The following is a 23,758-nucleotide window of genomic DNA, read 5'->3' on the forward strand; positions in this document are numbered from 1 at the left end:
CAGGCGAGACAAGTACTTTACCAGCTGAGCTATATCCCCAGCCCTACTGCAGTAATTTTTAAAACCTATTCTGGAACTTTCAATAAGGAAAAATTTTAAACTTGTGGTTCTGTTGTTGTATAGAACATACTGCCTTTAATATAGAACTTAAACAGAGCACTTATTTTAGGATGTATTGACAGAGCTCTGTCTGCCTCCAGTACCTTCCTTCCAAATCCAGAATTCATTATCTCCTGGTCATGTTGTTTCCACAGCATATTTAACCTCTATTGATATGGTAACTACTTGTTTCAGAATGAAAATCTGGCAAATATCTCCCATCATTGAGAAAAGCAGGAAACTGAGTAATTATCAATATTTTGTGTAAAAAAAAGTAAATGACAGTAGGGAATGTGTTTGACAAACATGTTCTGTTTGTTCTTATAATCATCAAACCCAGGTACTAATGGAGGTATCTTATGAGGATTCATTCATGCAGCAAGTTTTACAAGTACCAACCTTACACCAGCTATTGTTCTGGGTTCTGGGGATACCACAGGAAACAAGCTAGACTAGCTTCTGTGAAGCTTCCATTTCAGGGGTCAAAGATCGAGACAGACACTATACAGATGAATGAATAAACAGGTGTTATGATACCAGAAATAAAACATGTAAGGAAATGAGAGTAACAAAGCAAATGTTGGTCTATATACCACAATTGGGGAAAACCACTTGAGAGGTGGTATTTGTATACTATTTGAGGAATTTTGAGGGGAAGAATGTATCAAGCAGAAGTAAACAATGTATAGAGTTTGTGTACAAAGAAGAGTTAATGTTGCAGGAATGAGACTGCTATCTTTTGAAAAATCTGCTTGCAAGACTGGCCCTTGGCTGGCATCTGGGAATCTGGATTTTGAAAAAGTTTTTATCATTCCATGTGCCCTCAGTTGTACCAACAATGTTGTTTATGCTAAACATTCTTGCCTTTCCTTGAGTCTGGAATTTTGATATATGCCAGGTAGAGGACACCTCTACAGATAGTATCTTGGGTTCTGAGTCACTAATGAGCATTCCTGGTAGAAAATATTTTACATATGTTATCCTGTCTTGCTGGAGGGAATAAATATATCCTGTATGATTGTCCTGGGAGAGGACTCCTGAAGGTTTGAACCTAGTTTTCTCTTGACTTTATCCCATGCAACTTTTCTTTTAGCTGATTTTACTTTGTAACCTTTTACTGTAATAAATTATAGCATGAGTACGACTGTCAGCTTTGTTTTCTGAGTCCTCCTAGTGCATCATCAAACCTGGGACTGGTCTTGGGGAGTCCCATACAGCTTGAGATGAGAGATTGCTTTCCATGTTCAAGCACCTGCAAGGAGCCAATATATCTGGAGTAGAGGAAGAGGAAAGGAAAGTAGAAGTGAAATCAGAAGAATTATAAGAGATCAGATCATTGTAGAGTCTAAAAGGAGGCCATGGCAAGAATCTTGGTTTTATTCTAAGTGAAATAAAAGGATCCAGGAAAAATCATGATAGATTTTATTTGTAAAAGATTGTTCTAGTCTTCAATAGCACATGGAATCAGGAGCACTAGTTAGGAAGTTGTTGTTGTAGGACTAAGGTGGCAGTAGTGAAGGTGATGAGATATGGTTGGACTTGAAATATTTGTACAAGTTGATCCAGTAGAATTTGCTAATGGATTAGATGTGGAATATAAGAGAAGAGTTAAAAACAAGGTTTTTATCCAAACAGCTGGAAAAAAATGTATTTGCCATTTGCTAAAGTGGAGAAGACCACAGGAGGAGTAGAACTGGTGAAAGAAGGAAAAAAAATAGTTTAGTTTTTCAGTATGAGATGCACCTTAGATATACAAATGGACCAAACTGGCTGTTTGATGAGTCTGGGATTCAGAGAGGAAATATGGTTGTATATATGTGAATTACAGAGTCATTTAAAACCCCTGAAGTTGAGAAGATCAACTAAGAAGCAAATTAGGTAGAGAAGAAAAGAGATTTAAAGAGAAAATGCCAGGATATACACCAAAATTTACTCACTGGGATGATAAGGATCCAGCAAAGTAGACTAAGTATGATGCCAGGGAATAGGGAGAAAGTCAAGAGTGAAATCACAAGGCCAAGTGCATAAAGACTTTCAAGGAATACTGCCAGTGGGTTGATAAGTGAGTCTGAGAATGGACTTTGGTTTGGTACCAGAGAGTTTAATAGTGACCTTGATAAGAGCACTGCCAGTGAAGTGACAGCTAGCAGAGGGCTCAAAAGAAAATGCAGACCACATTTTTGAAGAGTCTTACTATAAAAAGAGAAGGGGCATGAAATGCAGTGATAACTGGAAAGAGCGTGAAGTTAAGGAAAGGTGGGGATTTTTAAAATTTGTAGGAATGCTAAATAGTTTTTATTTTGTTAATGGTAATGCTACAGTACAGAGAGGAAAGGTGGTGATATAGGACAAAAGGGGAATTGTTTTGGAACAAGAATGAGTACTTAAATTTATAGAAAAAATAATAGGTATAAAATGTAGGGCATTAAATTTCTATGTACTGATAATCTTTTATTTTATCTTCTATTTGCTGATGGACAGCATTGCATTTATTTTTGTTTATTTTTATGTGGTGCTAAGGATTGAACCCAGTGTCTCACACATGCTAGGCAAGCACTCTACCACTGAGTTACAGCCCCAGCCCCTGTACTGATAATCTTAATGAATTAATACTGTTATATTTTTATCAGAAGTGAAAGTCATTCAAAAAATATTAGTGCCTATTACTGGGCATTGAGGTTCTGTTTTAATTACTATAGTTGAGTTTTTTTAAATTATTCCCCCAACTGGTGTGCAGCTTAAAAGAGGAAATAAATATATAACCAATGCAGAAAGTAATATAAATTGCTATTGAAGATGGACAGAAATGATTACTATTTCAAATAAGGAAAGGCTTTACAGAGGAGGTGGAGCCAGAATGATGACGTGTGCATGAGTGAATATAGTGTGGTCTTAATAGTTGCATGGCTGGTTATGAATTATCAGTGTATGCTTGCTGCTCTGTACATATTTGAAGTGACTCTGTAGGAAGAAGAGAGATTCTGGCTACTTCAGCAACATGGCATACTAAAATTAGAAAGTAATACACTACCTAGAAGACAGGCTTTTGGGAATTCTGCTGATTCATTGTGTCTATAGCAGTATATGCTCACAAATGGAGCTGGCACTTCAAGAATTGGGGATGAACATAGGGATGCCACATAAAATTGAGCATGCTCTTCTATTAAAATATGAAAACTGAGCATTTCAACACTAATACTGAAACAGTAAGTGTGCTGATAGACCACATAGAATGGCTCATGGAAAAAATAGTACACATGAATATGTAACTCCATTAATTCTTTTTCAAATTCCTTAAAATAAGTTGAAGACATTTGAACATAATCCACATCTAGCTATGAGATAGTATAACTACATTGAACATGTAAAAGTACATTTTCAGAATGTTTTGAATATTAGATTTTTGGTTCTATTGCCTATAATATTCTATTGTTTTCTTCCTTTTTCCTCGCTTTTTTGTTTGTTTTTGAAAATAGGGAGCTTCCCTCTTATTGATGCTGAAAACTTATCTTAGTGAAGATGTATTTCAACATGCTATCATTCTTTACCTGCATAATCATAGCTATGCATCTATTCAAAGTGATGATCTCTGGGATAGTTTTAATGAGGTGAGTGACCCAGATAATTTATTTAAATTCTGTCTTCTTACAGTAGGAGCTCTTCTGTTTATATTTTTATCACATAAGCAAATAAGTCTGTGGTTGCAAAGTATTTTATAATTATTTAAGAGAGAGGGCTATGGTATATCAGTTATACAATTGGCATAAAAATATTTGTGAATACAGTACTGAATTTAAAGTCATGAAATGAAAGTGCTGTGCTTAATTGTTGAAAAAAAAGGGTGGGTTTCCATACTTTATTCTCCATTCCTACTTTGTTAGGAAAAGGGAAATTATCCCATTTTAAAGGATATTACTGTATCTTTGTTATTTGATTTTTTAAAAAATCTCTTTTCCTAGTTTTTTTTTCTTTTTCTTTTTTTAATCTCCCATTCACCATTCTGTATTGTCCCCTGTAATCTCTTTGTCTTTTGAGTCCACATTCCTCTAAGTAGATGATATGTCACAGGCTAACTTCCACAAACTGTATGCTGCCCTAGGATTGTTTAACCCTTTGGATTTTGTTACCTACAAATATTCTAATATACAGTGTAGTTAGGTAGATGTTATGCATTAAAGCAGTCGTGAACCTAGCCTGCTGCATGAGTGTATGTTGACTGCACAACATTGACAAGCATTTTAATTTTTGACTCTGATCTAGATCAGTGGTTCTTCATGCTCTGAAATATTGCATGAAATTTCTGGCCATATTTCCTAAGAAAACCATAAATCATTGCACATTTTCAAAATTTTATGAATGTTGGATTAAGAGCCCTTGTTTTGGCTCCTTTCCATATGCTTTTTCTGCTGCTACCTAATGTGAATTCTGGTATTTTCTAGCTGTTAAGTTTTTGCTCAAAAGATATTCCTTCCCTACTCTGAATTCTTTTTGAAAGGTTTCAGTTCTTATTACCTAACACTTGATTTCAAATTCTATAATCATATAGTAGCATTTCAGTTGAAAACCATGTTTTTTACTTTATAACCATTATCTTATCTCTTGGGATTTAGAAAATATTTCTGTCTTCCTCACTGACTCCAACTTTTGGACCATAGTGTAGTCCCATCCCAACCTGGTCCATAACATTATACTCAGCTTTTTCCAGCATCCACATCAAATTATGCATTGGGCTCTTCACTTCAGTATTGCTTCAAACACTCCAAAGCATGTTGCTTTCCTTACCACCCTCTGGTTCATAAATAAGGAGGCCAGAGCCACTAGAAATATAAGAGTAATATCACAATGAATTTGGGAAGAATCACTTTATCCTTTTGTGCTTTAAATAGGCTTATGGTGATTGAGGTAAGGTTTGCATAGTAGCATAACATGAATTTATCTGCATGTGACTTAGTTGCTAGCAATCCAAATCTAGATGTAATCTAGAAAAATAATTTTAATCATAAATTCAACCCTTTAAAGAGACAATTGTTCAAAAATTGCTTCCTAAACATTGATGCCAGTCATAGGGATAGTGGCATTAGAGATCGGCAAACATCTGACAATAGATTCTACATTTTTCAGATAAGTTCTTGTGTTTTCTGGGAAAGACTATATGTGTGACCATCAAAAAAGTTTACCAATATTCTCTAAGGAGACTTAGTCAAGAGAACCAACTGCTTTTCCTGCTGCTGCTCCCTGGCTAACACAAACCAGAGCATAGGAGAATGAAGAAAATCTAGCCTTAGTTGATTCAAGAATTGAACAGCAATTTTTTCCATTCTAGAATACATATCATTAGTCATATCTTCTAAATGTTAGCATTGTAACCTAAAAGAGCACTTCTACTTTCTTAGGAATTTTAATTTTAAGGAATTTAGGAATTTTTTTATCTTAATGAACCCTGTTAGTTCATGCTGTTTTTTGACACAGTGCCTCTCTCACTCCCTCAGTTTTCAGTCAGTTCTGTTCCAGGTTCTTTTCTTTTAGAACTTGCTTGTGTACCTAAATTAGATGTGTAAACTCAATGCAGTGTTAATGCTTCTTTTTTACATTAAAATTAAATATTGTCTTGATAGAATGTGCTTGGGAACAAGAGAAGGGTACAAATAAAACTAAAAATTTTAACTAATTTTTTATCTTTAAGTAAAAATACCTTATTCTTTTTTTGTAGGTTACAAACAAAACACTAGATGTAAAGAAAATGATGAAAACATGGACCCTGCAGAAAGGGTTTCCTTTAGTGACTGTTAAAAGGAAAGGAACAAAACTTTTCATACAGCAAGAGAGATTCTTTTTAAATACGAAGCCTGAAATTCAGCCTTTAGATACAAGGTATATACTCTTCATTTCTGTGTTGTGTCTTTTGTACCCTCAAATGAAGTATATTTAAATGTTTTGTGATCATACATTCTAATGAAAGTTAATACGATTATCCTTCTCTGGGAATAGGTTAAATTTCTCCTTTCTACCCCCAAACCAAGAAGTCATGTGTTAACTAAGTGAAATATTGGGAAGAGATATAATCTTACAATATCTTCTTTTTACAGTTACCTGTGGCATATTCCAATATCCTATGTCACTGATGGAAGAAATTATTCAAAATATCGATCAGTATCACTACTGGACAAGAAATCAGGTTTGAATATAACTAATACCTTCCTAAAAAAGAAATTGCTAATAGCATAATTTAAAAAATCTGACCAAAGATTAAATCAGACATTACACTTTCCAGTGCATATACCCTGCCAACTTATTTTATGAGTCATATATCCAAGATGTGATTAAAATGAGATTGATTCTATGTTCACGTTCACACAGAATTGGTCTTTAATTATAAGAAATAAGGTACAAAAAGTCACAGGGAATGTGCTGGCAGTCTTGACAAGAAATAGCAAATGTTTTATTTTTATTTCCTGGATAAATATTTCACATTTACAAAATAAGAAGTAATAAAAACAGAGTAGTTTATTAAAGTGTTATCTACTATCTACTGTCTAGGGAAGGAATATAGCAATTGCATTTTAACAAGAATCCTAGATGATTCATATATATAATATAATAAAGCCTGATTCATGACCTAGATTTAGAGCAAATAATTATTATAATATGTAGTGCAGATGTAGCATACCTTTTTTGCAAGTAGAAAATGGAGCAGGAAACTATCATAGCAAGGAGAAGGGAGATAATGAAATGTGAATGTGATATAGGTTCCAAAATTTAAAACTTTTAATTTAACGTGACATTCAAAATGTTTCAGATTTTGAATCATTTCAGATTTCTGAATTAGGGATGCTCACCCAATAAAATTTAGGCAAATAGTCCAAAAAACAAACAACTGACCCCTGCCAAAACTCCAAATATAAAACATTTCTGGTCCCAGGCTTTTCAGATAAGGAATGCTCAATTTGTACATGTTGACCTACAAGCAAAGCAGTCTATTAAAAGCAATTGAAATGTGTTTTCTGCCCATCTGTTAACAACCAATGTGATAAACTACACCATGTATCCTAAAAATTTCCATCCTAAAAGGGTTCTGTAGAAATCAGTAATGATGTTTTTAATTTATGAAAAAGGGAAAGCTTCTTTGAATTTGGATGTGGTATTCAAGTCCATGTATTTCAGAAGCAAATGTACTTAGGATGAAGGAGATGGCTTTTTGTAGCCACATTGTCTGGTTCACTACTTGACTCTATCATTTATTACATGTGTGATTTTAATTGAATCACGTAACCTCTCTAAAATCTCAATCCTTTGACTATAGAATAAAGATAGTAATTATACTTACTTTATAGGGTTATGATGATATTGCCTGGCAAGAATTATGTACTATAAAAAAGCAAGCTGTTATCATTGCTGTTCTTTTTCAAAATGTAAACTTTTAAGCATAGTGTATCCGTATCACAAAAAACTGAGGAAATGAAGAACAAATGTTATCCTATCATAACTATTATCATGATTCTTTCCTTTTTTTTTTTTTTTTTTTGGTACTGGGGATTGAACTCAGGTTCACTTGGCCACATCCCCACCCTATTTTGTATTTAGAGATAGGGTTTCACTGAGTTGCTTAGTGCCTCCCTTTTGCTGAGGCTGACTTTGAACTCATATCCTCCTGCCTCAGCCTCCCAAGCTGCTGGGATTACAAGGCATGTGCCACCACACCTGGCATTTCTAGTCATTTTTAAAATAAGTTTTTCACTTGGTTGAAATCATTATGTACATATGCCTTCTTAAAAAAAAGATATATACAATAATTGACATAGCCTTCCCTTATTAAACATCTGATTCATCACTTTTCCTTTTTTAAAATAAATTCCCCAATAAAATTTTTGCCTCTTTAAGTTTTTTCCATTATATAAACTTATTAGGAATTCTTCTCAAAAATGAAGACTGTGTCACCACTTGTAATTCAATACATGTAACTACATTGTTTTTCTTCTGTGGGATAACAGTTGAATGCCACTTGAAATATATGAATGTGCCAGTTTTATTACAAAACTGCAATGAAGTGTTACTATAATAACAACAACAGTTTAAACTCTAGGAACAGTTGGTGATGTCACCCTATTTTGATTAATCTAGTGTGGCTAGAAGATTTAAAAAATGCTGCCTTCTCTGGTGTAAAACAAAACTATAAACTTTAAGTGATACTTGGAAAGACACTCTGACCACAGAGAGAGTAAATGAATTTTTTTCCTTTATCCAGCATCACAGCCAAAACATGGCTGCAACATTTAAAATAAACGTATAAGGATAAACTTAGCAAACCTCCTGATATTTTATTAAAATTTTGATGGTATTAGAAATAATTGGTCAATAAGAAATATCTTTTTGTCTATTTATTTTAGGTCAGTTTACATGTGAGCTTGTTTAACTCTTTGAAATTCATACTGCATAGATTAGCTCACATTTTCCTGCTTTAGATTTCTCTTTCTTAGCCTTTAATGGATGTTCTCTTCTTTATTCTTATTTATTTATATGCAGTGCTGAGAATTGAACCCAGTGCCTCATACATGCTAGGCAGGCGCTCTACCACTGAGCCACCACCCCAGCTGTTCTTTTGCTGGTCAAAAATTCTTTCAACAACTTAAAACACGTCATACTGCCTTTCATCTCTGGGTCTTTGCATGTGCTATTTACTTTTCTTGAGAAGTAACCTTGCCTCTTTACTTCCTGGATCTCCTTTTATTTAGATCTTAACTCAGCCATTGCTTGCTCTGGGAGGACCTCCCTTGCCCCAAGACATGGTAGTTGTCCTGTTTGTGTTTTTTAATAACATCCTTTACTTCTCCACTTGTTCTACAAGTACTGTTTCACTTAATGTCTATTCCTGTGTTTGATATATACCCCCATTGAGGGTAAGGATCATGGCTGTATGAGTCACTCTTATAAACTTAGCACTCAGTAGACAAATAAAAATTTATCGAATGAATAAATGTTGGTCTGTAATGAGATGACTCAATTTCAGATGTAACTATAAAAATATAGAAAACATATTCAAAATATGATGAAATATTTTATTGTCCTTTATTTGAAAATAATCTCAAATTCTTTAAGGGGAATATACAAAATGCCATGTAATATAGTTGGTTTAATCTAGAGACAGAACTTGGCCTATATATGACCCATATATGACTATTACTTCCTCTTCTCAACTGCTTATTTCCCTTGCTGCTGCTGCTGCTGCTCTAATTTCTGCCAGTCAGGTTTTGAGAACCCACATTGAAAATATTTTGTTCTTACAAAAAATGTTTGATGCTGAGGGCAGTTGAATTTCCTTGATTTCTATACTCCCACTGAGAATTACACTTACTTTATTTGAATTTTCATTTTTTTTTCCTATTCAGAGAGGGTGGCTTCAGGCCTCTGCTATAAGACTTGACTATAGCTTATTATTTTGATTTCTTAAATCTATAGTATATTATCTGATATTCTATTTCCAAGGTTGCTTGTGAGTTAGTTCAGTCATATATAGGAGTTTATATTTGGTCAATGTCTTTGTCAATTTTCCCCATATGTATGAATTTTAGACAGTTATTTGTGTGCATAAGAATACCTAAATGTGACCATTTTTCAAGGCTACATGTCAAAGAAATTACACTAAACCAATGTTTCTTTCTCCACTTTTTTCCCCCTCCCTTTCCTTCTTTTATCCACATCTTATTCAAATGTAACCTCTTTAACTATAGGAGATATTTATTTTAAATCTAACTAGAAACATTCACATTTCTGAAAGTGTATCATTGTTCCAGAAATATTTTTGTGAAACTAAAAGACATGTGATGTATGGAAAGACACTTGGAAAAAGAGAAGAAAAGGAATATAATGACTAGGCATGGTGGCGCACACCTATAATCTCAATAGCTTGGGAGGCTGAAGCAAGAGTATCTCATATACAAAGCCTGCCTCATCAATTTAGCAAGGACCTAAGCAGTTTAGTGAGACCCTGTCTCAAAATAAAACAAAAAAGGCTGGCAATATGGCTCAGTGGTTAAACACCTCTGGGTTCAATCCCCAGTAAATCTACCCCATGCCCCGATGCCAAAAAAAAAAAAAAAAGAAAGGAGTATAATGAAGTTATTCATCATGTGCCATTCTCTGCTCTTACCATTTTCCTAATAAAATAAGAGAAAGGAAGATGTATTAAAGAATATATTAACAAGAGGGGATGTAGTTCAACTGCATGTGTTATGCTAGCCTCTATAAGCAAATCAGATATGAAATTTTGTAACTATTTGTAGTAAAATATGTTTACTGTTTCAGTGCTTTAATGTTTCTCTGTAAAACAGTAGTTGATTTTCATAGTTTATTAAAAAAATGGCTTTTTTAAAAAATCACAGATTACTTCATCTGGGTTTCTTCCATCTGAGTTACTCAATGGACTGTGAAATTTGGACTGTTAATCTGTTAATGATTATAATAAATTAAAAACATATGAGAATAGCCTCATCCATATTTGAACTGCAGGATGTAGTTGCCCTTCCTTGTATGCAGAGCTGTTACTTTTGATACCTGTGGTTTTAAGGTCCTCCATTCTAGATCATTCAGAAGACCCAAAAGGGACTAGTTTGTTGATGCTTTAAATGATAGCTCTCTATACTATTGGCTGCATTGTTTATGTTCTGTCAACTTGATGACAGTAATAATTTCAAATACACTCCCAGCTGGGTTCCTCCTTTCTACCATCTGGAATTGGCTAGGTTTACAACAGGGCAGGTTGCTTATCAGCCAAGATACTCAATATTTCATAATTTTTGTGTCCATCCAGTAGAACTATTGCCAATCTTTGTCTCCCTTTTTTTGGGCAATGGAGATTTGGGGCTCTGTAGCCCTTCCTCCCAAGGTCTTCTCTTGGAAAAAGCTTTATAGGAGATTGTTTGGTATCTGGAGAATGTTGATATTTTTTAGATTATCTCATGATAAAGTTAACTTTATTAGTCATAGGTTTATTAAAAATGATTTCAACTTGGAGCAGCTGCTGTTGCCATTACAAATACTCCTTAGAAGTGCATTCTGCCCTGGAAAAGAAATAAACTGATTTAATCTAATTGATCTTTCCCACCTGCTGCTATATCAGCAATACAACAGAAATGAGTATGGAGTTTTTTAATTAACGGATATGTCCTGTTAAGACTTGATCAGAATGTCTTTTTTCATAGAATCGGGTTAATAAAGATATTAAATGAATCTGATAAACTTAAATAATTCGTGCTTTTGAAGTTGACAAACCCTAAAGCTTCAGATACTAATAAATAATCCTTGAGTTTACAAGGATTCTCAAGCATTTTTATATACAAAAATAATTCACTAAAGAGTTAGATGATGAAAAAATTTAAAGTCTGTATGTTTCAAAATAGAAGATTGTTTAAACTGTGGTAGGTCTTAAAGTGGAATGTTATGAATCTTCATATGCACTTCTGAACAGTGCATATGAGAACAATGGAAAATGGAGGGATGATCTGATAGGTGAAAAGCAGCATAAATATAAATGCATATAAATCCACTATATGAAATTGTAGTTCAGTTAAAGCATACATGGGAAAAAGCTTGACAGGCAATGCACTCCAAAATGCTATCATTATCTGAATTTAGATTACTTTTCTTCTCTCTCCTTTCTCTTGTAATTAAAAAAAAATTCAAAGTATTGATTACTTTAAAATGGAAAAATTATATCACAAATATCTACAAACTTTATTTACATATGATAAGAAACTGTTTGCCATGATATAATCTTTATTAACTCTTTCATTACTTCAAAGATGTTTTTGAACATCTGCTAGATACACTGTTCTAGGGATTGATAGATTAGCAGGGAACAAAATAGTAAGCCCATGGGGCTTATATACTAATAAATAGTAAACGTCAAGATGCTTAAAAGCATACCCCTATTATGTTGAAACCATATCCTTGTTGCCAACTTTAAGGGACATTCTTGTTTAGTAATTTTAAGGATTTTTAAAATTCATACATATATCTTGTAATCAGTTAAGCTTTTCATTATTTGTATATCAATTGAAAAAATTGGTTAGAAATTTTTAACAATTCTCTCAATATGTATATGTGAGTATTAATATATTATATATATTATCATATGACATGTATGTGTGTATATATGTGTGTATATGTGCATGTATGAATATATATGTATGATATGTGTGTGTGTATATATATATGCATATATATATATATATATATATATATATATATGTGTGTGTGTGTGTGTGTGTGTGTGTGTGTGTGTATGCTATAAAAATGGTAGGGGTCCAAAAAGCACATATGGCTTTCTATTATTATTCTATTATTCTATTATTTGTACCTAATGAAACCATAAGCCTTCCCTAATGTTATTTCGCTAACTTTAAATTATGTGACTTTTCTGAATGGCTTTGTTGTTCTTCCTCTCTAACTTAACAAAAGACTGAGTGGTGCATGCACTTCTCTCTCTCTTTTTCCTTGCTGTCCCACAGTACACATACTTTCCCTTTCTCTTCCTCTCTCCTCCAGCTGTAATGAACTAGGACCAGTTCACTGCAGGGGTACTGTGGACACTTTGGGGGCCTTGAACACATAGGGTTCCTACTGAACCTTTGTCACTTGGCTAACATCTACATAATCTGAAATCACTTACAAGAATAACAACTTAGACATCATTTCTTCTGAGAGACCTCTCCAGACTTTTCTACAGGATGAAACGTTCTGCGTGCTTTTACTGAATTTCATATTTTCTTCCTCCATTGATGGCACTTATGTGACATTGTGCTTATTGGGCTACATTAGATCATAAAAGCAAAGATATATCTGCCTGTTCACCATTTGCTCTCCAGTGCCTACCCTAGAAACAGCAATGCCCAGTGAATAAATAATCCTTAAGTGAATGAGTGGCAATCTTTGTTAACATGAAAATAATTGCACCAGAAGACTGGCATTCACTTTCTTAGTAGAATGATTAAAAATAAAAATATGCTATATTAACTATAAAAGTGCCCATTTAACTTTTTTTTCTTATATTTCCTTCTCAATGTTTCTCTCACTCTCTCTCTTTTTTTGGTCTGTCTTAGATATCATCAATCTTACAGAACAAGTACAGTGGGTCAAAGTCAATACAAACATGACTGGCTATTATATTGTACATTATGCAGACGATGACTGGGCAGCACTAATCAAACAGTTGAAAATAAATCCTTATGTACTGAGTGACAAAGACCGAGCCAACCTCATCAACAGCATCTTTGAACTTGCAGGGTAGAGTATGCTTGTTTTGAGTTTTTGTTTTGATGAATTACTGAGGGTAAATAATAGTTCAGAAAAATGGTTTACTGACAGACATGGTGGTATATGCCTGCAAAACCCAGTGACTCAGGAGGCTGAGGCAGGATTGATCTCAAGTTTATTTCAAGTATAGCTTTGGCAACTTAGTGAGACCCTATCTCAAAAAAAAAAAAAAAAAAAACAGGGGGTGGGGTGGGGTCTGGGGATGTAGTTCCGTAACAGTGCCCTTGGGTTCAATCCCAAGTACCACCAAAAAAGAAAAAGAAAAATGGTTTCGGAACATTCAGCTAAAAAACATATTGAAAAGTTAAGAAACATACAACAGAATTTAATAATAATTCAAGAGCAGATACCAACAAGCAGAATACATATTTTTGCTGAATAAATTGCTGTAAGAGTTCAAACTTCCTTTGGTTTCACAGAGAGAATTCTTTTTAATCAGCAGTGGGATTTAAGTGTGATGTTTAGTGCCCATCTGCTGGCTTGATGGACACCACTAATGGCGAGAGTCTCCTTATCTGTGGACTGCTTGCCTTCCAACCACTTCATATATTATACAATCCCACAGCCAAGAATGACAGTGGCCTATTGTAAAGATAGTCTTTGAAGATATTACCAGTTTAGATTGATAAATTGGCCTAAAAGCATTAGGAACATTCAATGGGATCCTACTTGACCACTCTTAACTTCAGTTTGGTTCATTTTTTATGTAGTGGCCTTCTTGTATTATCTCAACCATCACTGCTATGATTTTTATATAGAGTGGCTAAAGTTTAAAATGTGCTCACCATAAATTCACAGTGGATAAATTTCCACAAAACAACAAATAAAATGTTTTTTTTTCTGATTCACATACTCTCTGTGCCATTCCCTTTCTTCTGTTAAATACAATTATTAAATAAATAAAATCAGTGTTGTTCATCTTTTCTCACCCAAAACATTGGGATACTTTTACTGAATCAGAAGAAATTCACAGGTGACTTGTAGAATAAAACATGAGATATTGTATATCTTTCTCTTTGAATGCATCTTTAACCTTTGGCCACATGAACATTAAGTTAATAATACTGAGTTTTAATTGTACAGGATGCTACTCTGTGGTTAAATTTCTGATCCTTGAGACTAGCCATCTAGCTATAAAGCTCTCGAGAATTCATAGAATTTTTCTGTGTGTTTCAGTATATTTACATTTCCTGTTGTTTCATCCATTAGCCTAGGCAAGGTGCCTCTTCAGAGGGCCTTTGATTTGATTGATTATCTTAGAAATGAGAGCTATACTGCACCCATCACTGAAGCCCTGTTCCAGACCGACCTTATCTATAACCTTCTTGAGAAACTGGGGCAAATTGATCTGGCCTCAAGACTAGTGGTAAGTCTGCCTTTCTGCCAATTTCCCTTATTGCCTGCCTTCAATGTTGTTATTTATAGGTTTGGGTTTGTTCAGCCAGTATTGGACTAAAAAAGCAACCAACTAAATACCATTTTCTTCATTTTCTTGATTGTGAACTTTTTACTTTGAATCAAAATGTAATTGCTTACCATGAAGAGATAATAAAAGTTTAGTGTAAGGTACATTTGTTTGATTATCCAAATGCAGACTTTTGACACTGGTCTCGGTGTGGGGTCATATAAAAAGAAAATGTCTCTATTTGAATCCTAGTTATTTTTTACACAGTGAATTTTTGAAATAGGCCCCTTTTCAAAGTAGGTATCCTATTAATTTGCTAGTTGCCAGGCCATTATGTTTGTGATGAGAAAATCCTGGTTAGGAGTCCTGCTGGTTGCCATCCAGTGGCTGATGACACTGTTGGCAAGCACTAAAGGAGTCGATATTGCAAGCTGTTTACTATTTGTTCTTTGTTTTGCTCTGAATTTTAAAAATTTATTTATTCTAATTTGTTATACATGACAGCAGAATGCATTTCAATTCATAGTACACATATAGAGCACAATTTTCATGTTTCTGGTTATATACAAAGTCACACTATTCATGTCTGCATACATGTACTTTGGGTAATAATGTTCATTTCATTCCATTGTCTTTCTTACTCCTCTGCCCCCTTACTTCCTCTCCCTCCCTTTTGCCCTATCTAAAATTCCCCCATTCCTCCCATGCTTTATCTCCTCCCATCTCCATTATTGTGCTACTCCACATTTTCTATGATGATCCTTTCATTTATGGGTGATTCTCAGTGAGGGGATGGGAATACAAGGCATTTGGGCCAGAAGAGGCTTGAAAAGCACCCTCTCCCACATTTCTAATCTGACCCCAAAGAAGGCACCCTATTTTTAGTGCATGAGATTTTAAGATTATTTCTGAGGACTCTTTAGTGAATGGTTAAGATTTTTATCACTTTCTGTTCCATTAGGCTTTCAGCTAGCAGCTCTCATAAAATAATAGTAATAATAATAATAAAAAACTAGTGCCTAGATCGAGACCTGGCCCAGGGTGACACTCAGTAATGTTGAATGAATAAATGAATAAAGCACACCAGAAACAAAAGCATCTGAGTACTTATTATATTCTGTACATTCTGAGTGCTTAATGGAGATTACTTTATGTAATCCTCACACATTATCAAAATAGGTATTTCTGTCCCCATTAAATAAATGAGGAGACTGAGTAACTTCCCCAGGCACTTACCTAGTAAATTATAGAGCCAAGATTCAATCCCAGATTACTTTCACTCCAAAGCCTACTGTCTGTGTTGTGTTCCTATATTTTGTGTTCCAGAAATATTTCTTCAGGATACCTTTTGTTTGAAAAATTAAAGCTTCTTTCTTGCTATCATTTTTTTTTCCTTTTTAAAATTGAAATTTTACCTAAAAGTAGTTTGAAACATTTATCGACTATACATTTAAGATTTAAAGTAACAGACCCACATCTAGTTGTTTTCTTGAAAATGAGATCATCAATTTATAATATATCTTTTATACGTATAATATTAGTAATAGAAATTTTTTACAGATTTTATGTGCATTTCCAAGAGATATGGAGATAACTTGCTAATCTCTAAAGCATATGTAAAATCTAACACAGGATTTCTGTGGTGGGATATAAAGAGACTGGCCATTTATTTACCAGTTTGGCTAATGTTGATAGACATGGGGTTGTTTGTAGTATGGAGCTGTCACAGGTAGCACTATTGTGAGTGTTCTTGTGTCTGTGGAGAATATTTATATGCATTTCTGTGGGGTATGTGTCTGGAAATGGAATCACTGACTCATAACATGTGCCTAGTTAATGCTGTACTGTCAAGAAGTTTTTCATAGTTGTACCAATTTACATTCCCATCAGCAGTGTATGCAAATTCTAGATCTGCCATTGTTAGTATTCATAATAAATTATTTTTCTTTTAAGCAGTTGGGGGTTATTTACCAGTGTTGCAATTTTGGTTTTAATTTTCATTTTCCTGATGATTAGTGAAGATGAATTTCTTTTGATATATTTACTATTTTAATGTTGGATGTTATCTTTTGTAAACTGCCCAAGTCTTTTGCTAATTTTCCTATTAAATTATCTGTCTTTATCTTATTAATTTGTAAAGTTCTTTACCTATTGCAGATATGAATCTTTTGTTAATTATGTGTATTTTGAAATACCTTATTTTCCTCTCAATGATGTTTATAATTACTATAAACTCTTAGACTTCAATGTAGTTTAGCATACAAAATTTTTTGCCTTCACCAAGATATTGTGTTAACTTCTGAACTTAACCTTTTATATTTAAAACTAGGTTAGCTCTGGAATTGATTTTTGTGTATGGTATGAAGTAGACACCAAGTTTTACTTCATTGTGGCTATCTGGTTTTCCCAGTATATTTCATTTATATCTGTATTTTTAATTGTGAAATTACTTTGGAAGTGATTAGTGCCATATTATATCAGTACCAACTGAGGTAGTATATTAGTTTGCATAATAAATTATTATAAATTCAGTGTCTGAAAACAACAAATTATTTTTTTCACAGTTCTAGAAACTAGAAAGCCAAAATAAGTTTTTGCAGGGTAGGGCTTGTTTCTTTTGAGGAAGAATCTATTTCTTGTCTCTTTCTTAGTTTTAGGTGGTTGCCAGCAATCTTTGGCATCCCTTGGCTTTGTAAGATGAATCACTCCAGTCTCTGCCTCTGTCAACATGGTCTTCTCCCTGTGTCTCTGTGTCCCATATTTCCCTTTTCTTCTGAGAACACCATTTGATTAGAACTACTGTATCCCAGTATGACCTCATTTTAACTCGATATCTGCAAAGACCCTATTTCCAAATAAAAGTTATATTCACATGTTCAAAGCAAACATGAATGTATGTGTGTGAGAGGTCACTGTTCAACTAACTCCGTAGAAGTAGCAACAAATAAGATTAATATATTTAATTCATTTTTCCTCACTATTGAAGGACAGTATTAGTTTTGAATATAAAGAATGTCTGCCTACTCTAAAGCCATAAACCTAATTACGTTTCATCATGGTAGAAGCCATTTTCTCCCTGACTGTCTCCATTAGATTTGTTTAGGGCTTCATCTCAGGAAGCACTTATATTTACCTCAAGCTGCCCTATGCTGAGAACACAGATATTAAACTCAATTCACAGATCTGGACCTTTGAAATTCTTTCCTATTGGTACTCAGTAACTCTTCTTTCTACTGTATCTTCATCCTGGATGATTTCCAATTTTCTGGGCAGGTGTGTGTTTATTATGAACATACTTCAGGGTAGAATCCCAAGGACTGATGGACAGATGAGAAGGACAGGAGGCTTAGTATATGTTTCTATGAACCCAGACCCTTTTGCTGCTGTAGGTCTTCATGTTGTTAACTAAAATCCAAGTTGGCTTCAGTTCATCATTAGAGAGAACCTGTATCTTTTCAAATTCTTTTTCTAATCTTAGGGCATTATGGTAGCATCAAAACTCTCAAACTATGAAATATGACAGTCTGTAGTGAGGAACTGAGATGGCAGACCTTTCTAATTCCTTGAGTCCAATGTTCAAAGTATTAGTTTTTAAAATTAGTGTCTAATTATTTTTGTCATTTTAACCAAAGTATTATATATATTGGATATTTTTGTGTAGGCTATACATGATATATGGCACATATTGTGATGTATACTGTGCTATTGCGGTGAAGGCACATTTGAATCTTGTTAAATTGTTCACATCTGATGTTAATGTCTGATCCTAGCCATATTCCTGTTTTATCACTTAGAAATCTGTCATTCTCTTACATATGAGGCATTGGTGGGATAAACCTTTTTCAATAAAAACTGACATTTCACTTTTAAGAAACTCAGTTGACCTAGGAAAGAACTCTCTGGGCGTATCAGTGTAAAATTAGGGCAATAAATCAAAATGTAATATATAACATAAGTGCCAGCATCTTTCCCTGTCTTTTATTTTTCAAACCATTTTATATTATTGTTGTTGTATTTTATTTTACATATCCATTGTTTGTTTCTTATATAACCCAACAACTTATTTCGTCTCCCCACTTCCAATTTTTACTTTATGAAATCATATGGTTGGATTCTGTTGTTTAATGAGCTAAAATTTCAAAACATTAATTTAGAAACCATAGAAAAACAGATTTCACTTTATTTCTGAAAGGGAAAGGTAATTTGAAGTACCTGCTTCATTAATATTAATTCAAAATATAACCTGAATTGCTAATAAATGTTCATATTTCATAATGGAATTTCTCTAAAAATAGAATTATTTTTAATAAAAGTTATAATTTGAAATATAATTAAAATAAACTCTTAAGAATTCATCTTGATGATGTAATCTAGAGAGACACACTAGTAAAACTGTACCCCATAATTGCAGTAGTGTAACATCTTCAAGGGTCAGGTTTTCTTTGCTTCTAATATGTGAAGTGCCATTTTTTCCTTGAGCTCCTTTTGTGTAATTATAAGCCCTCAATAAGCATTGCCATGTTTCTCCACTGAGTTTTTTAAAGTAGGATTTCAAACATAACTTTTTTTTCCCTTACATTCTTCCTTTGTTTCTATTTGACAGTTTGAGTAGCTTTTAAATTTCTTTTATTATTTAGTCACTTGGGACAGTGAGCTCTCAGGATTCTATTGAAAAGGTTAGGCCAGTTGTAGACAGCTGCTACCAAGGCAGTCAGCATTGTCCAAGGGGGATCCTGTCTTGGTTTGATGTTCCTTGCATTATCAGTCTGCATTGCAAATATTTTTCCACTTCATGTCGTCCTTCCAATAACTCCCAAGCTTTAGCACTAACACGTTACACCAGGTGTCTGTTTTCTATTTCATTGCTTTTAAACAAACAAAGCAAGTTAATACATTATCACAGACTTTGAGTCCTTCTTTTTTCCATTCTCCTGTTAAGCTCCATTAAGAGACTTATTCAGAGAAGATCTGCTGAAAAAAATGGCCTCAAATTTAAAACTCTCCAAATAAGACTCATTTGGGGTATTGACAATGATACACAAGAAGAAAATAATGCTTTGTGAGGAACTTGAACTAAAATTTCTGGGTTGAGAGATTTTTTTTTAATGTGATCATCTGTGGTCATAATGTGGTCATCACTTGATTAGTTGAGACATGAGAGTGATGGTGATGGAAAAGATAAACCATCAGTAAAGGGAATCTGCTTGCCTGAGATCCCTGAAGGAGAGGGGCACCAGTAAGGTTTTTTTCCCATTGATCTTTCTTTATATAGCCATAAAACTTTTCTCTTTTAAAAAAAATCTTGTAAACATTTTTATATTAATTTTTTTCTCTTCTAGTGGATTTAATAAATGCGTATTTCATAGGCAGTGTTTTTTAATCCTGTGTCTTCACCCTGCCCCCATGCACAACAGTTTGCATTATAAAAATACTTCACAATATGAAAATACTCTAGATAGTTTTATGCTTTTATTGTAGAGAGAGATGAAAAATTTGGTGACTCCTAAATATAAAAAATATGTATTTTACAATGATTTCCTATTCAGAAGTGTGATTATAACAATGGACTAGATAGTATAGTAGATATTATTAAATAATTGTCTGTTTTCTTAAGTGTGATAAGGCATTTTGGTTAAATAGGAGAGTATCCTTATTTCTGGGAGTTGCATGCTATAGTATTTACAAATGAAACATCATGTCTGTAACTTATTCTCATATGGTTCAGCTAAAACCAGAAAAAAAACAAGCATGTGTGTGTTTTTACACACATATAAAACAAATGAAAGAGTGTTAAAAACTGGTAAATCTAGATGAACAGCATATGGATTTTCACTGTATTATACTTGCACACTTCTGATAGATGTGAAATTTTTTTACATAAAAAATTGTGGGAATACTATAAATAATTATTCTTCCATATAGTATTCATTTTCTTGTTAGTTTGGTTATATTAATTTACTATAGTATTAGACTAGTTCATATGTTAAATATACCTTTAATATTGAATTTAAAAACATTTAAACATTAGTCATCAGTAAAGAAGTGCATTTTTCCCTCCTTGCTTTATGAGCTTATGATTCTAAAGCATTAGTTCAGGAAATTTCAAGTTCCTTTCATCAGCGAGTTATAGGTGATAATTTTTGGCAAGAAAGTAACTTCTAGCTGAGTATACACAGGATACTGCACAGATGCCATTATTTTTTTCTGAGTTTATCACTAAAATCCCCCCTTGTAGCAACCTTATGTACAGGCTATGTTATTTAGTGGATTTCATTCCAGCTTTACATGGGATTCATATGTCATTTGATATCTAATGAGAAATATCTGTGCCCTTTTTCTTCCCTAATTGAATAAATGTTGGAGAAAGATGTGATTTGATTCTACTGATTATTTTAATTATTATTACTCCTTTATAATCCATTTTCTCTCTCTAGACCAGAGTATTTAAATTGCTTCAACACCAAATTCAACAACAAACTTGGACTGATGAGGGCCCCCCATCTATGCGAGAGCTTCGATCAGTCTTGCTAGAATTTGCTTGCACCCATAGCCTGGAGAACTGTAGCACTGAAGCCAAGAAGCTCTTTGACGATTGGATGGTATCCAATGGAACTCAAAGGTGAAGTGTATGTCCACTCAAGTGAATTCCCTTTACTTCACATAATATACTGAAAACAAATCTTCTTAACCTGGGTTGTAAATGTTATAAAACTGCATGTTAATGTAGAAGAGCTCTATGCACCTATGTTCTCAGACAAGACATTTTTAAAAATTTGGGTCAAATACACATAACATTTACCATCTTAACCTTTCATTAGAGTACAGTTGAATAGTGTTAGGTATACTCACATTGTAGTGCTCCAAATTCCAGAACTTTTCTCCTCTTACAAAACTGAAACTATACAAATAAAACCCCTGGAAACCACTTTTCTGCTTTCTGTTTCTGTAAGTTTGACTACAACAGATATGTGATATAAGTGAAACCATACAGCATCTATCCTTTTTTATTTAGCATAATGTCTTCAAGGTTCACATATGTTGTAGCATGTGTCAGAGATTCCTTCCTTTTTGAGGGCAAGTAATATTTTACTATATGCACTAATGCATTTGTTTATCCATTTATTCATGGATAGACCTTTGGATTGCTTCCACCTTTTTAGCCATTGTGAGTAATACTGCCATGAACATGGGCACAAATTCTTGGAGCCCTTGCTTTGAATTCATTTTGATATATATCCAGAAGTAGTAATGCTGGATCATAAAAATTCTATTTTTAATATTTTGAGGAACTGCTATGTTGTACCATTTTACATTCCCACCAAAATTACATAAATGTTCCAGTTTTTCCATATCATTGCCAATGTTATTTTCTGATTAAAAAAAGAAAGCTATTGCAGTACTAGAAATTGAACCTACAGCCTCACACATGCTAGGCAAACATTCTACCACTAAACTACAATCCTAGTCCCTATTTTTTTTATTTGATAGCAGCCATTCTTATGGGTGTGTGATGACAAAAATAAGTCTCCTTTAATTTAGAAACAAAACATGGCAGGTGGAGTGAGCAGTTAGTAGCAACACTTTGGGTGATGATCGATTGTCTCCAGGCTCTTTCTTGGGCATTATGGAGAAAAGATTCAAGTATCAGATAGGAAGTTGGGAGTAGAGGATTCGAATAACTCTTCTAGTTTTGCCCATTTCAGAGATCTTGAAGAAACCAGACTGTGTTTCATCCTCTCTTCTTATTATATCCTGCCCTGTATACCCACTTCTGAATTTATACCATGAAACTTGCTACATGTTATAATTGCTGTACACTTTGAGATAGCCATGAGTTCCTGGAGGACAGGGACTATTTCTCATCCCTTCTCCAGTTGCCTGCCTGATTCTTAATAGTGCTCGGTGAATAATTACTGTATTAAATTGCACTGTGAACTGATGTTCTTCAGAGTCCTACTCATAGGAAAGCAGAAATCACTGAATTAAACTTTTTCTTGACTCTAAATTGTATAGTTAAGACTTTTGTGATTATTGCCTACCCTACCCCACAACACATCACTGCCACTCAATACCATGTCCTTGTCTTTGTATTCAGAATGCTTTCTTATTTTTCTTATGTTTGATCATCTCTCTTACAGCCTGCCTACTGATGTCATGACTACTGTGTTCAAAGCTGGAGCAAAAACAGAGGAAGGCTGGTTATTCCTCTTAAGCAAGTACAAATCTGTAGGCTCTGAAGCAGAGAAAAACAAAATACTTGAAGCTCTTGCCAGCTCAAAGGATGTATGGAAACTTCACTGGTATGAAGCTAGTCAAGGAATGTTTGATATAAAGAAACCAAAAGATAAAAAACACTTTGCTCCTCAGATGGAAGTTCATTTTCTTTGAGGTCTCCCTCTTCCTTTTTGTCATAAGCCAGACCTGACTTGGGCAGTATGACAAAATGCTGCAGGTGCTGGGCTTCATCTTGGGGATTGAACCTTTACAGACAGGCAAAATATGCTTTATTCAAAAGAGGTTGGAAATGTTAGGATCACAACCTTCTACCCTCCCCTCAAAAATGTCTCTTCCCTTTGGCATGTTTTAAACTACACAATTAGTACCTCATTCTTTTGGGCCAAGGCATTTCTCTGTTCAAACTGTCATTTTACAAATGCAGACACTTCAGAAAAAGATAATGTAGGGTGGGGCTTTAGCTCAGTGGCAGAGCCCTTGCCTAGCACATGTGAGGCACTGGGTTCAATCCTCAGCAGTGCCACATAAAAATAAATGAATAAAATAAAAGTATTCTGTCCATCTACAAAAACAAAAAAAAATTAAAATAGAAAAAGGTAATGTTTAAAAACTTAGAAGTTCTACCTTCATGTGAATTTATTCGTCAGACTTCTTTTTAACATCCAGCTGATGAAGACTTGGGAATGGGAATTTCACATGGGTGAAAGAAGG

General features: G+C 34.0%; 1 protein-coding gene across 1 annotated transcript in view; it reads left to right on the forward strand.

Annotated features, from left to right (window-relative positions):
• Lnpep (leucyl and cystinyl aminopeptidase) overlaps positions 1-23,758 on the forward strand; it is an 89,975-nt gene that overhangs the window by 57,345 nt on the left and 8,872 nt on the right. The window contains exons 9-15 of the mRNA XM_026385915.2: positions 3,576-3,707; positions 5,810-5,970; positions 6,186-6,274; positions 13,194-13,377; positions 14,617-14,773; positions 21,247-21,431; positions 22,951-23,112. Of these exons, the coding sequence (XP_026241700.2) occupies positions 3,576-3,707; positions 5,810-5,970; positions 6,186-6,274; positions 13,194-13,377; positions 14,617-14,773; positions 21,247-21,431; positions 22,951-23,112 (1,070 nt within the window). The remainder of the gene's footprint in view (positions 1-3,575; positions 3,708-5,809; positions 5,971-6,185; positions 6,275-13,193; positions 13,378-14,616; positions 14,774-21,246; positions 21,432-22,950; positions 23,113-23,758) is intronic.

Source organism: Urocitellus parryii, chromosome 1 (assembly GCF_045843805.1).
Source record: "Urocitellus parryii isolate mUroPar1 chromosome 1, mUroPar1.hap1, whole genome shotgun sequence".
NCBI lineage: Eukaryota > Metazoa > Chordata > Mammalia > Rodentia > Sciuridae > Urocitellus > Urocitellus parryii.